The sequence below is a fragment of the Haemorhous mexicanus genome, chromosome 3 (genome assembly GCF_027477595.1).
Source record: "Haemorhous mexicanus isolate bHaeMex1 chromosome 3, bHaeMex1.pri, whole genome shotgun sequence".
NCBI classification, from domain to species: domain Eukaryota; kingdom Metazoa; phylum Chordata; class Aves; order Passeriformes; family Fringillidae; genus Haemorhous; species Haemorhous mexicanus.
In genome coordinates, this window is record NC_082343.1 from 118,020,193 (window position 1) to 118,034,147 (window position 13,955).

Here is a 13,955-nt window from a genome sequence, read left to right on the forward strand (position 1 = left end):
CGTTGCCATGGCGACAGAGGAGCGGCCCTGTGTGTTGTCATGGCGGAGGGGGCGTGGCCACGCGCGTTGCCATGGCAGTAAAGAGGGGCGTGTCCGGGCCCGTTGCGATGTCGAAGGGGGCGCGGCCAAGCCATTTCAACGCGCAGAGGGGGCGTGTCCCTGCCCGTTGCCATGGCGGCGGGGGCGGGGCGGGGCGGTTGGCACCTCCCGCGGGGGGGGGCGGCGCAGGCGCGGTCGGTCCGTGCGGTTCCGGCCCGGTCCCGGTCCCGGTCCCGGAGCGGCGGAGCGGGAGCAGCGGAGCGGCGGCGGCCGCGGCCGAGCGGTGAGTGCGGCGGGGCCGTCCGGGGGCAAGGAAGGGAGCGGACAGCGCTGCTGCCATCCGCCGCATCCCCGCACCGGCCGCCGCCGCACGGCAGCACCGGCCGGGGGGGCCGCGGGGCCTTGGAGATGGAGCGGCGGGGCCGGGCCGGGAACGGGGCTGGACGAGCGAGGCCAGAGGGACGAGGGGACATGGAGCGTCCGGGGGTGAGGGGGGGCCGGTTCGTGTGGTAACGCCGGGGATGGAGCGGTTGGAGGCGGGCCGCGAACGGGTCCGGGCCGAGCGGCGAGGCCCAGCGGTCCCGCGGGGCCGGTGGCGGCGAGGCCTGGCTTGACTCAGCGGCGGCCGCTCCTGCGTCCCGGCCGCGGCTCTCGCGCGCATGGCACGGAACGGCACCGGCCCGGCGCCGGTACGGCACGCCAGGAGCTGTAGTCTCGGCTCCGGCCCCGCGCCGCACCGGGCATCGTTGCCGGTACCGGCCATCACCCGGAGACCTGCGGGACGCGGCCGCTGCCGCTCGGGCTCTGCCGGTGCCGCCGGTCCCGTCCCGCGAGCGATGCCGCGGTCCAGAGCGGCAGGTGGCTGTCACCGTGACACACCGAGCGTGACGCGCTCTCGGTCCGCGCACTCATGGCGGCACGGCACCGGTACGGCGGTGTCACCGGTACGGCGGCGGCACCGGTGAGGTGACGCTGTCAGGGACGCGCGCGTGTCGGATGGAGCCGGGCCCTTCTCTGCGCTCCCCCCGCCATTCCCGGGATATCCAGATCCATCTCCCGCCGGGATCTTCCCGAGCGGCTCCTCCCGCCGCGGCCGGGCGCGCAGCCCCGGCCCCTGACACCCCGCAGGGTCCCGGGGCTCCCGGGGATGTCCTGAGCGGGCACGGTGCCTCCCGTCGCGCCTGTGGGGACGCTGGGGACAGCCGTGCCTGGCGGCGTGTCCCGGGCGCGCTGTCCCGGCCGGGGATGCGAGCGTGTCCCCCGCCCAGCCCGGCTCTCGGCCCGGCTCGGCTCGGCTCGGCTCGGCTCATCCCGTGGCATTAATATTTCAGGAGCGGGGGGAGGGCCGCGCTCTGCACATGCTCCCGCCGCCGTACCGAGTTATTTAGGTTAGCGGGAGCCGAGCGCGGCGCGGGGATTGGGGCGGGCGGGCACTCGCTCCGCTCCCCGAGCGAGCATCGCCGCCAGCTCCCGGTGCCTGAACGGTCGGCTTGCCTCGCCGCGGGCCGGGACGGGCGCTGCCGCCGGGAACCGGGAAGGGTGCCGGGGCCGGAGCCGGTACGGAGCGGGGGATGGAGCCGGAGCGGAGCTGGGCGCTGCCGGCCCCGGCGAACCCACCTGTGCCCACCGGAGCGCGGGGATGCTCCGCTCGGGGTGGGGGGAGGCGGCTCCGGGGGGCACCCGGGGAGGGGACGTGGGCGAGCGGCCCCCGCCGCCAGCGCCCGGGCCACCGTGCCCGCTGCCAGATCCGCGGCGGCTCCGCACGGCGCTCGGCCCCCGCCGGGCTGTCTGCCACCCCCCTGGCGTGTTTGTCACTTGAGAAGCCACCGGGACGGCTCCCAAAATAGAAGCCGCCAGTCGCAGCAGCCCAGTTCGCACCGGCACCGCGGTGCTGCTCAGCTCCCGGTGCCCGCCGCCGGTGCCGCCCTCGGCCGCCGCGCTGGCAGCTCACGGCCTCACTCTGCTCCCGTTTGTTTGGGCAGAGCGGCCGGGGGGGCTGCGGCGTGGGACCGGGCCCGGACGACCTCTGCGTGCGCCCCGGCAGCGCCGCGGGACGGGCACGGACGCACGCCCGGGGCTTCGGTGGCCGTCGGGCCGTGATTAGCAGCTCCCGCCCGGACAATTAAAATGCAGCGGTAAGCGTCCCCCGCCTGGCCGGGCGCCCGGCAACAACCCCTCTCCTCTGGGCCCGCCGGGAATCCGGGCTCCATTCTTATTTTTCATTCGTTGTTTTTGGCAAGAGCCGGCGGCAAACCGGCCGGGCCGGAGGCTCCCGGCCCTGGGCGCGTCCGGCAGCCGGCGTCGGGGCGGCCGCGGGTCGGAGGGTGCCGCGGGGCCCGGCTGCCCTGTCATTACACCGGGGCGTGCTCGGCGCTGCGCCGGGGGCTCGGAAGGCGTTCGGGACGGTGGGGACGGGCTGGGTGGCACCGGGCGGCGTCCCCGCTCCGCCGTCGGGACTCGCCGGTGCCTGGCGGGGTCACGGTGCTCCCGGTGGGGCAAGGTGCTCCCGGCGGGATCACGGTCCCCCTCCGCGTGTCAGGGCTCTCGGTGGGGCTCAGGGTGCTCCCACCGTGTCAGGGCTCTCGGTGGGGATCAGGCTGCTCCCCCCGTGTCAGGGCTCTCGGTGGGGATCAGGCTGCTCCCCCCGTGTCAGGGTTCGCCCCCGCGCTCTCACGTGTGCCGGCGTGTGCGGGACTCGAGGTGCGGCTGGCGCGGTGACACCCCCGTTCATCCCGGCGGGGAGCCTGGGGGTCCCTGCCCCGTCCCCCAGGACGGGAGATGCCGCAGAGCCCTGGCGGCCGTGCCGCTCCCGCGGGCATCCCCCGCCCGGCCCGAGCACGGCGGGATCCCGCTTCGGCAGCTGCCCCGTGATTTGGGGAAGGGCCGGCGATGGCAGGGGGGTGTCAGCTGCTCCTCGCCGTGCGGGCGGGCAGCCGTGCCCCGCTCCCCGTGCCCCGCTGCCGCCCCCGCCGCAGCCCCGTGCCCGGCGCGGCGGTACCGGCAGCCGCGGCACCGCAGTGCGCGTGGCTCTGGCTCAGCGCCGCGCATGACTCAGCTCCGCCGCCGGAGCCAGGGGAGGGGGGCGCGATGGGGACAGCCCTGGGGGGACCCCTGCCCGCGCCCCGCTGCCGCCATGCCGCCAAACGGGCGCGGGACGGGCTGTGGCTCTCGCCGGTGCCGGGAGCGGGTCGGTGCGCACCTCGCCGTGCGGGGGCGGCGGCGGCGCGGGGGCCTCGGTTCCAGCTGCTGCGTGGTGGCTAAAAATACCGACCCCCCCCGCGGCTGCGTGCGGTAACACGGCGGGCCGGGTCGGGGGTCCCGGGGGTCCCGGATCGGCTCAGCTGCCGCGGGGTTCAGTCGGCTGCGGCATCGCCGGTGCTGAGTCACCGCGGTGCTGTACCCGAGACGGGGGCACTGCGGCCACCGGGACCTTCTGCCCCCCGAACGGGCCCCGGGAGGTGCCAGCACCCCGCGGTGGCAGCGCCCCGCAGGCCCCAGCGCTGGGGCCCCAGGGCGCAGATGTGCGCTGCTGCTGTCCCCCCCTCATTCCCCCGGGATGTGGCATTGGAGGGGTGGCCGGGGGGCTGCACCTCCCCCCGGCCCCCGCCTGGCAGCTGGCCCGGCCCGCGGCCCCCCTCGCCGGGGAGGGAAGCGGATTAACGGCGCCGCTGCCGCCGCTGCCGTGCGGGGGGGCCGCGGGAGCACCGGGACCCCCGCTCCCGGGAAAGGGCCGCTCCCCGGCGGCTGCACTGGAGCGTTTTGTGCAGGACAGTGAGACTGGGGCTCCTGCCCCCCACTCTGCTGCGGCTCCCGTGCCCTGCCGTGCTGGCACTGCAGCCGGGGGGTCCTGCAGCCCCCGGCCATCTGGGCGGAGGCCGCCTGCCGGCAGATGTTGCCCCTCTAAGCCCTGCTCTAATGGACCCCGATCCCGATCCCGGCCCCGGCAGATTAGGCAGCACCGGGGCCTGGAGAGGGGGGCCCTAAGCTGCTTATGGGCAGCAGCCCCCAGGAGCCCCGTGGGCTCACCCAGGGCAGCAGCCCCCGGGCGCAGGGGCAGTGCCCCCGGCAGGGCTGGCATCCCCCCGGCAGTGCCTGCGTCCTGGGACCCCTGCCCCCTGAGCCACATCCTGCTCTGTATCCACCCAACACCCCAAACCCAGCTCCCCGGGTACCCTGTTCAGGGCAGGGCTCCACCTGGCCAGGGGGGGCACACCGGGGCTCCTGGGGGCCCTCATGCCCCCCTGCCATACCTTGGGGTGCAGCTGGACTGGGGGGTCCCACAGGGTACACGGTGACAGCCTGAAACTGCTGCCCCTTGGTGTTGGGGCACAGTTGGGATGGATGCCCCAGATCCCAGTGCCCCTGGTGCTGTGGTCTGGGTGGGATGGGCACCCCAGATCCCAGTGCCCCTGTTGCTGGGGTCGGGGTGGGATGGATGCCCCAGATCCCAGTGCCCCTGGTGTTGGAGTCTGGGTGGGATGGGCACCCCGGGTCCCAGTGCCCCTGGTGTTGGGGTCTGGGTGGGATGGGCACCCAGGGTCCCAGTGCCCCTGGTGCTGTGGTCTGGGTAGGATGGGCACCCCAGATCCCAGTGCCCCTGGTGTTGGGGTCTGGGTGGGATGGGCACCCCGGGTCCCAGTGCCCCTGGTGTTGGGGTCTGGGTGGGATGGGCATCCCAGATCCCAGTGCCCCTGCTGTTGGGGCACAGTTGGGGTGGGCACCCCAGATCCCAGTGCCCCTGGTGCTGTGGTCTGGGTGGGATGGATGCCCAAGATCCCAGTGCCCCTGCTGCGGGGTTGGGGTGGGATGGATGCCCTGGGTCCCAGTGCCCCTGGTGTTGGGGCACAGTTGGGATGGGCACCCCGGGTCCCAGTGCTCCTGCTGCGGGGTTGGGGTGCCCAGGGTGCCAGTGTGACCCCAGTCTCTTGGCAGCTGGGGCATGGCCGTCAATGTGTACTCGACGTCGGTGACCAGCGAGAACCTGAGCCGCCATGACATGCTGGCCTGGGTCAACGACTCCCTGCAGCTCAACTACACCAAGATCGAGCAGCTCTGCTCAGGTGGGCTTGTGGGGGACACGGAGGGCACTGTCAGGGTGCCCCCAGCCCCCCGTGACCGTGGCTGGGCCCGGCGCAGGGGCTGCCTATTGCCAGTTCATGGACATGCTGTTCCCCGGCTGCGTGCACCTGCGCAAGGTGAAGTTCCAGGCCAAGCTGGAGCACGAGTACATCCACAACTTCAAGGTGCTGCAGGCCGCCTTCAAGAAGATGGGAGTGGACAAAGTAGGTGCATGGGGACAGCGGGGGCTGCCCCCTGGGAGGTGGCCCCGCTGGGGACCGTGCTGCCCTGTGCCAGTGTCCCTGCTGAGCCCTCGTGTGCCCCTAGATCATCGCCGTGGAGCGGCTGGTGAAGGGCAAGTTCCAGGACAATTTTGAGTTCATCCAGTGGTTCAAGAAGTTCTTTGACGCCAACTACGACGGGAAGGAGTACAACCCACTGCTGGCGCGGCAGGGCCAGGACGTCGCGCCCCCCCCTAACCCAGGTGATCACATCTACAACAAACCCAAGAAACCCATTGGCACTGCAGGTAATGTCCGGGGCCCCCCAGCGAGCGCTGCCCCCCGCCCTCTGCACCCCTGGTCACGGCCAGGCGTCCCCCTGCCCCTGCCTGCGCCCTGCTCTGCTGCCTGCCCTGCCCTGCCCTGCCCTGCCCTGCCCTGCCCTGCCCTGCCTGCCTGCCACGGGGGTCTGCAGGACACCCAGACTGCGGAGCACAGGGGTCCTGGCTGCCTCCACCTGCCTGCTCAGCCTGGCCTGGGCTGGTTTGTCACCCCTGCCTGCCATCCCCTCCCGTGGGCACTGGGGGCTCCCTGTGCTGGCCCAGTGGGGGCTGTCAAGGTCTGGGGCCTCCTCAGCCCCCATGCCGAACCCCAAACAAGCCACGAGCACCCTTGGAGGGCTGGGAGCAAGATTTGCCAGGGGAAACTGAGGCAGGGGGGAGGCTGAAGGTGGGAGAGCCTGGCTCTGCACAGGGGATCTGCCTGCCCTTGCTGCTGCCCCCCCCTCAATGCACGGGGGTGTCTGCTGGCAGCCCCCCCAGCCAGCATTAACCCATTGGTCCCCGTGTGCTGTCAAGTGCCCCAGAGGACCTCCCCCACGGGCCCCAAGAACACCCCGAACCCAGCCCGCCTCGGCAACGTGCCCAGCGGCATCCTACGGAAAAACTCGCCCGCCGCCCGCAACGGGGGCACCGAGGCTGACGCGCAGATCCTGGAGCTCAACCAGCAGGTGGGGAGGGCAGGGTCCCTGCCGGGGGCTGGGGGCTCCCTGGGGCTGGGGGCTGAAGGTTTGGCCCCTGTTGCACAGCTGATGGACCTGAAGCTGACAGTGGACGGGCTGGAGAAGGAGCGGGATTTCTACTTCAGCAAACTGCGGGACATCGAGCTCATCTGCCAGGAGCACGAGAACGAGAACAGCCCCATCATCACCGGCATCGTCAGCGTGCTCTACGCCACGGAGGTGAGGGCCGGGCAGCTCGGGCTGCCCCTGGAGCCCACGTCCCTGTCCTGCTCCCTGGAATTCCCTGGGAGGGGAGGGACTCCCTTCCCCCTCGGTTGTCCTTGTTCACTCCGTGGGGCACCAGGGGGGCGCTGGGCTCTGCCAAAGCCCTCACGCCACGCCAGGTGGAGGCTGGTGTGCCCACCCGTGCCCCCCCTGCTCCCCCCAGGAGGGCTTTGCCCCACCGGAGGACGACGAGCTGGAGGAGCAGCCGCCAGAGGAGCAGGACGAGTACTAGCCCCGGCCCGCGCCCGCGCCCCCCGCGCCGCCCCCCACCACAGACATCGGAGGTCCGAGCCCGCGCCTCGCCCGCCCCGTCACACGCCACGGCGGCTCCGGCAGCTCCGGGGGAAGCACCATCTCCATAACCAGCCGACACCCCCGGGCGAGGAGCGCGGCTGCGCCGGGGCTGGGGCTGGGGACGGGCTCTGGCCCCGCGCCGGGGCCTGCCCGCGCCACCCCCTCCCCATATTTATTTCTGTTGTCCCCCCCGGTGTGAGCGAGTGCCACGTCCGCCCCGGCGTCCTGCGTGCCCGCGGTGAGAGTGAGAGGGGAGGCCCAGTCCTCGGGGACTGGCCAGGGTGCCGTGAGCTGCTCACCTTGCTGGGACCCTCAGGGCCCCAGGACCCCCGTGGCAGAGCGAGTGCCAGCCTGGCAGCCTGCTGGAGCGGGAGGCCACGGAGCAGAGGAGGAACACGTTGGTTCAGCTGCCTGGGAAGGTGAAGAGGAAAGCCCAGCCCAGCGCGGCCATGGCAGCGGGGAGCACCTGCAGCCACGGGGGTGCCGGAGAGGGGGCTGTGCTCAGCACGCCATGGAACGGCAGCGGGCCCTCTCCTCTCGCCGGTGGCCCCCACGGGGCCGGGGCTGGGCTGGGTCACCGCCAGGGCTCGCAGCGCCCGCCCGCCCCGGCTGCCATGTCCCTGTCGCATCGCTTGTCTGGTCCATCACTCCGGTCGCAACGCTGCATCTGTGTTCGGTTTTATTTAAATAAACTCGTGTGGTAACACTGCGTGCCGGGGGTCACTGCAGGGTCCTGGACTCGCTTCCTGCCCTGGGGGCTCCTCTGTGCCCACAGAGCCGCGGCAGGACGGTGGGAAGCGGGAGTGGACACGGGTGGAGGCTCTGGGACCACTGCGTGTGAGGAGGGCCGGGCTGAGAAACTGGATGACCAGGTCATTTAGAGGGTCATTTGGGCTGTAAATGCCCGCAGCAACCGTGGCACCTCCTCCTGCCTCGGCCCGGGCGGGATTCTGCGGGGTGCGGGACGGCGAGGAGCGGGCTTTATTGGGGCAGGAACGGATTATGGAAGGAGTACAGCAACTATAGAACCAGGAACAGGAACACGTCTGGGAGTTTTTAATTCTGTCATTGACCAGCGAGACCAGGGGAGAGCGCGAACGCAGTCCCCCACTACCACAAATTATGCAGTCGAGTTTCCCGCATTTGGGGAAATCGCAGGGGTCAGCACACCCGGAGTGCAAGGGATGAGCCTCGCCCTGGGAAAACCACCTGCCTGATCATGGTGTCTCCCCTGCCAGGTAAGTATGCCCGACACACCGCCCCGCCCGCCTCCCCTGCCCGACAAACGCCCGCACAGCACACGGCCAGCTCCGGCCCGGCCCCGCTCCCGCCCGGCCCCGCCATAAGGCCCGGCCCGCACGGCCCGGCACGGCCCGGCCCGCGCCAAGCCCAAGGACGCGCCAGGGCAGAGCGGGCTTGGCGCGGGACGAGACCCGGCATGCCGCGCGGTGCTGCCTAATCTGCATGGACACGCCCACAATCCCAACTACACGGCACCGCCCCCTACCCGGCAGTGATTTGCATGGCCACGCCCCTTAGCCAAACCCCGCCTCAGGCCTCGCTCTCGTGTTAGCGCCCCCTGGCGGCGCGGCGGAGCGCACCCCGCCCGGCCCGGGCGCTCCCGGACCCTCCCGAACGGAACCGGACCCGGAACGGAACCGGACCCGGAACGGAACCAAAACCGGAACGGAACCGGACCCGGAACGGAACCAGATCCGGAACGGAACCGGATCCGGAACGGAACCGGACCCGGAACGGAACCGGTTCACAATCGGATCCCAGACGGATCCCGATGCCGAACAGAACCAGTCCCCGAACGGACCCAGACCCGGCACGGGAAGCAGGCACGGCGCTGTCCCTCACGGTGCTGCTCGCACTCCGTGCCGGCTCTGCGATGGAAGCTCCGGGAAGGACGGGGGCAGAGGGGATGGGCATTGCCCCGGTGGTGCCCGCGGCCGCGGGAGGAAGCGCAAGGGAAGGAGAAGGGCCACAAGAAATGGCCAAATCTGTGCCAGGGCAGAAATGGCCAAATCTGTGCCAGGGCAGAAATGGCCAAATCTGTGCCAGGGCAGAAATGACCAAATCTGTGCCAGGGGCAGAAATGGCCAAATCTGTGCCAGGGGCAGAAATGGCCAAATCTGTGCCAGGGCAGAAATGAGCAAATCTGTGTCAGGGGCAGAAATGGCCAAATCTGTGTCAGGGCAGAAATGGCCAAATCTGTGTCAGGGGCAGAAATGGCCAAATCTGTGCCAGGGCAGAAATGGCCAAATCTGTGCCAGGGCAGAAATGAGCAAATCTGTGTCAGAGGCAGAAATGGCCAAATCTGTGCCAGGGCAGAAATGGCCAAATCTGTGTCATGGGGCAGAAATGGCCAAATCTGTGCCAGGGCAGAAATGACCAAATCTGTGCCAGGGCAGAAATGGCCAAATCTGTGTCCGAGGCAGAAATGGCCAAATCTGTGCCAGGGCAGAAATGGCCAAATCTGTGTCAGGGGCAGAAATGACCAAATCTGTGTCCGAGGCAGCGCAGGGGCAGAAGGCGAGGCCTGAGCAGGGACAGCTCCTGAGCTGGGATTGACACCCCCAAAATATCGCGGTGGGGGCTGCAGGCAGGACGGGCTGAGCACGGACACGAGGGAGAAGCAGGAGAGGAAGAAGCTGGGCAGGGCTGAAGGGGACCGCAGGCATCTCCTGTCTCCCTGAATCCTTGGGGTGCGCTTGAGCTGGGAATGGAGCCGTGGATTTTCTAGTGGACACTGGAATATCCTGTTCTGTAGTCACTGGCTGTGAGGGAGCTTGGAGTAAAAGGCTGGTGTTGTTCCTGCAGCAGGAGGAAATCCCTCGGGGCAGGAAATCCTCAGAGAAGGAAATCCCTCGGGGCAGGAAATCCCTCCACATCCCATGGAATTCAGGACTGGGAATGCAGAATGAGCCCATCGCTCTCTACACGTGCCCCAGTGCCCTTTGCCTCTGCTCAGGTGGGGTTTGCTGTGCAAGATAAATGCACAATTAACTTTCCAAGGTAAACGCACAATTAACTTTCCAAGGTAAATGCACAATTAACTTTCCAAGATAAACGCACAATTAACTTTCCCAAAGGACTCTGGGCAGTTTGCAAATTCCCCTGGAAAAGGCATGGAAAGTGCAGCTCTGCCCGTTCACCCAGGGAAAGTTTTTGGGTTTCTCTCTGAGCTGGGTCTTTGGAGCTCTCAGAGAATTTATTACACTTGAGGAAGCTCAGCTACCACAAACGGCACAAAATTAACAGGATGGCTTCTGAGGTAGTGCTGGAAACAGGAAAAGTTTTAATAAAAGGCAAAATAACAAAGCTCTTACAGAGAAAATCTGAGGCAGGGCAAGATGTCCTTACTCCTACTAAAACACCCCACAAAAGCGATTATTTCCTTCATTCTCTTCTTTTTCTAGTGAATTACCTAAGTGAGACTTTTTAGCCTTTGTCTCATTAGGTAACCTTGGGTGTGAGGTGAAGTCTTTAAAGTCCTGTGAGGTGTCTTTTTACCAAACTGGGGAGAGAAACTTCTGGGCTTTTTGCCTTTTTAAGCAGAGAAGGAATAATTTAATCCCTCCCTCAACAGAGAGCACGCTCCTGCATCCAGGTGCCCTCACACCTCGGGGTTGGGCTTTGGGGACCCTGGGGCGCGAGAGAAACGAGAGTTCCCCAGAAGCTGAGCTGAAGCCGGGAGTCCGAGCGGGGAGGAAAGCCCAGCCCCGATGGAACGAGAGCCCCGGCGAGGCCTGGCAGCGTCCACAGGCTCTTTTGGACAGTTTGGGGGGGTTGCCAGCTCCAATTTCCCGCTCCGATCCCCCCGGGAGCAGCGGAACCGTCGGGAGGGACGGGGCAGAGCCACGGGAGCTCAGCGCCCCGAGTGGAACGGAGGATTTGTGTTTACAAACCAACTCTGGGTCTGCTGGTGGGGAAAACCACACTGGGAGATGAAAGAAACAACAGAAAAAATTCTGATTGGTAAACTGAAAAAGAGATTTGCCTTTACAAATAAACTCTGGGGTTGCTGATGTGAAAAACGCCACTCACTTATTTTTAAAAATTTAAAACTTCAATAATAATAAAATGGTTATAAAAATAGTCATATAATTAGAGTAATAAAAATTTGGACAATTTGAGTCAGGACAATATGAGACAATAGAAACAAAGATTTAGGGACAGTCTGGGTACGTTTTTCTAGGCAGCACAAGCCCTAAAAAGGCCCCACGTTAACAGAGGATTAACCCTTAAAACACCAGCCTGTTGCATATTCACACAGCTCATCCATGGTGCAGCAATTCCATCCCCACACAGGATTCTGTCTGGGCAGGGTCAGCTCCTTCCTCTGAGCCCCAGCAGCATCTCCAGGGCTGAGCAGGCAGGAAGAAGTTCCTTTCTGCTGATAAGGGAGCAATCAATTCTCTTTCTCTCTGAAAGATTTCAGTGTCCTGGGGCTGCTGTCTCGCTGCGAGTCTTTTCTTTAAAAAAAAAATCTCACATATTTAGTTTCTATTTTAACATTATGTTATAACCTAAAACTATATTTAACACGCTACTTAAGGAAATTAATACACCATAACTTCCTAATGTAACACATATAATATTCATTTTAATATTTGCGAAAAGCCAACCATAAAATAGGCATTTTTCGCATCCCGCAGGCCCGGCCGAGCGTGCCCGAGGGAAAAGAGAGACCCGGGAGGAGCGGGCGGTGCGGACCGGAGGCCCCGGGAGGGGCAGGGCAGCAGCGAGCAGCGCCCGGGGAAATGGAAACTCCGGCAGCGGGAGGGGGCGGGCACCGAGCCCTTGGGCAGCGGCGGGAACAGAGCCCGGCCCGGGCGGCGGCTCCGCGGCTCTCGGGGCTCCCGGCGGGCCCGGCCCGGGCGGGGCGGGGCGAGCGGGGAGTGTGGGCGTGTCCATGCAGATTAGGCAGCACCGCGCGGCATGCCGGGCCTCGTCCCGCACCAAGCCCGCTCTGCCCTGGCGCGTCCTTGGGCTTGGCGCGGGCCGGGCCGTGCCGGGCCGTGCGGGCCGGGCCTTCTGGCGGGGCCGGGCGGGAGCGGGGCCAGGCCGGGTCTGGCCGTGTGCTGTGCGGGCGTGTGTCGGGCAGGGCAGGCGGGCGGGGCGGTGTGTCGGGCATACTTACCTGGCAGGGGAGACACCATGATCAGGCAGGTGGTTTTCCCAGGGCGAGGCTCATCCCTTGCACTCCGGGTGTGCTGACCCCTGCGATTTCCCCAAATGCGGGAAACTCGACTGCATAATTTGTGGTAGTGGGGGACTGCGTTCGCGCTCTCCCCTGGTCTCGATGGTCAAAAATAGAATTTGGTTACTACAACTTATCATTGTGGGTCGGTGTCCGGTCTCCAGCCGTCCACCCCTGCGGCTGTGGCCCCCTTCCCGTGTCGGTGCCCTACAGACCCGAGCCCTTCCAGGCCCGACCCAGCCGTGCCCGCTGCTGATGGCGAGTGGAGCGCCTGGCACCCAGTCGGGCCAGCAGCCGATGTGGCTGCAGCAGCCTGCTGAATTATGATTTTAGAAATTTAAGATTCTAGCTGAGGGTTAGAGCCAATTCATGTTGGAGTTAGATACGCCAACGATAGTTAATGGTTATTAGGTGCTTAAGCTAAAGCTAATTGCTGTATTATGAGCTCATTTGTAGAAGGAAGTGGAGCAGGCGAACCGTTATAGGGACAGACTGAAACCGGCAGAGCAGTGCCCCGCACCTGGACTCTGTGTCATCCATCATGAAGCAGGGGGCTCGGATCGTGCCAGAGGGTCACGGAGACCTGACGAAGACCTTCCTGACTTCATCCCCGGGACCACTGACCCAATTTAAGAGAAGAACTGCACACGTGTAAAGGACTAAGGACCTCATTTCAGTACAGAGCGGGGACGGGAGGTGCTGGGGTTGTGCGTATCATTTTGGGAAATAGATACAAGAAAAATCCTTGTGGGGTGCGGTCACGCATTTCGGGAACGACCCCCCCGTGCGCCCGTCGGGGTAATAAACACACCGCTTTCTAACTGACTACTTAGAGAGTCTCGGTCCGCGATTTTCGGTTTTAACGATTTACTGTGGGACCGTGGATGAAGCCGCTGAGTGGCCCGAGACCCCCTGACAGGCTCGGAGGGCAGAGAGGCTCTGGGACAGCCGGGGACGGGCGGCCGGGAGACGCCGCCGGCAGGAACCGGCCAGCGGATCCCTAACGGGATGATCCCGGGCTGTCCCCGCCGTGTCTGCGGGAACGGGGAAACACCGCCGGGAAAGGGCGAGGTGCCGGTCCCGCCCGGTGGGCACTGCCGGGGCTCTGCCGGCTCATGCAGCGACAGGGACAGGACCGCGACGTGCCGGGGAGGGCTGAGCCCGAAGGCGCCGAGGGCAGGGCTGAGGTCTCTGATCCTGCAGGGATCCGCGCGAGTCCGAGCTCTGGGATGTGGGCGCCCGTTGAGCACAGGACCGGCGGGTGAGAATACCTGAACTACCGGTATAGAATGCTCTAACTCTGTTTTTGACCAGCAAGACCAGGGGAGAGCGCGAACGCAGTCCCCCACTACCACAAATTATGCAGTCGAGTTTCCCGCATTTGGGGAAATCGCAGGGGTCAGCACACCCGGAGTGCAAGGGATGAGCCTCGCCCTGGGAAAACCACCTGCCTGATCATGGTGTCTCCCCTGCCAGGTAAGTATGCCCGACACTCCGCCCCGCCCGCCTGCCCTGCCCGACAAACGCCCGCACAGCACACGCCCACACCCGGCCCGGCCCCGCTCCCGCTCGGCCCCGCCATACGGCCCGGCCCGCACGGCCCGGCACGGCCCGGTCCGCGCCAAGCCCAAGGACGCGCCAGGGCAGAGCGGGTTTGGTGCGGGACGAGGCCCGGCATGCCGCGCGGTGCTGCCTAATCTGCATGGACACGCCCCGCCCGCTCGCAAGGCTCCGCCCCCGCCAGGTCGGGGCGGTTCTGCAAGTGGCGGCGCGAGGACAGTGGACACGCCCCCTTCTAGAGTCCGCCCACTTCTGCTGCGTCACCATCGTAGCTCCCCCTATGGCCCCG

At 66.5% G+C, this 13,955-nt stretch overlaps 1 protein-coding gene and 3 non-coding genes across 6 annotated transcripts; 2 read left to right on the forward strand and 2 right to left on the reverse strand.

Annotated features, from left to right (window-relative positions):
• The first annotated feature begins 219 nt into the window (after positions 1-219).
• On the forward strand, positions 220-7,601 carry MAPRE3 (microtubule associated protein RP/EB family member 3). Of its 3 annotated transcripts, none has more exons than XM_059843213.1 (7): positions 220-322; positions 4,972-5,099; positions 5,176-5,321; positions 5,425-5,626; positions 6,176-6,327; positions 6,406-6,558; positions 6,767-7,601. In XM_059843213.1, the coding sequence occupies exons 2-7, from the start codon at positions 4,979-4,981 to the stop codon at positions 6,833-6,835; spliced, it is 843 nt and encodes a 280-aa protein (XP_059699196.1). In that variant the 5' UTR covers positions 220-322; positions 4,972-4,978; the 3' UTR covers positions 6,836-7,601. The 3 variants fall into 3 exon arrangements, with proteins under 3 accessions (XP_059699196.1, XP_059699197.1, XP_059699194.1); XM_059843214.1 differs by lacking the exon at positions 220-322 and adding an exon at positions 2,017-2,174 and having other exon boundaries at positions 5,425-5,581; XM_059843211.1 differs by lacking the exon at positions 220-322 and adding an exon at positions 2,018-2,174.
• Positions 7,602-7,979: 378 nt separating this feature from the next.
• Positions 7,980-8,143, reverse strand: LOC132325899 (U1 spliceosomal RNA). Its single transcript, XR_009486055.1, has one exon. It is a non-coding gene; the product is annotated as a U1 spliceosomal RNA (small nuclear RNA).
• Positions 8,144-12,038: 3,895 nt separating this feature from the next.
• Positions 12,039-12,202, forward strand: LOC132325910 (U1 spliceosomal RNA). Its single transcript, XR_009486066.1, has one exon. It is a non-coding gene; the product is annotated as a U1 spliceosomal RNA (small nuclear RNA).
• A 1,224-nt stretch (positions 12,203-13,426) lies between these two features.
• LOC132325916 (U1 spliceosomal RNA) lies at positions 13,427-13,590 on the reverse strand. The gene has a single exon (XR_009486071.1). It is a non-coding gene; the product is annotated as a U1 spliceosomal RNA (small nuclear RNA).
• Between the last annotated feature and the right edge of the window lie 365 nt (positions 13,591-13,955).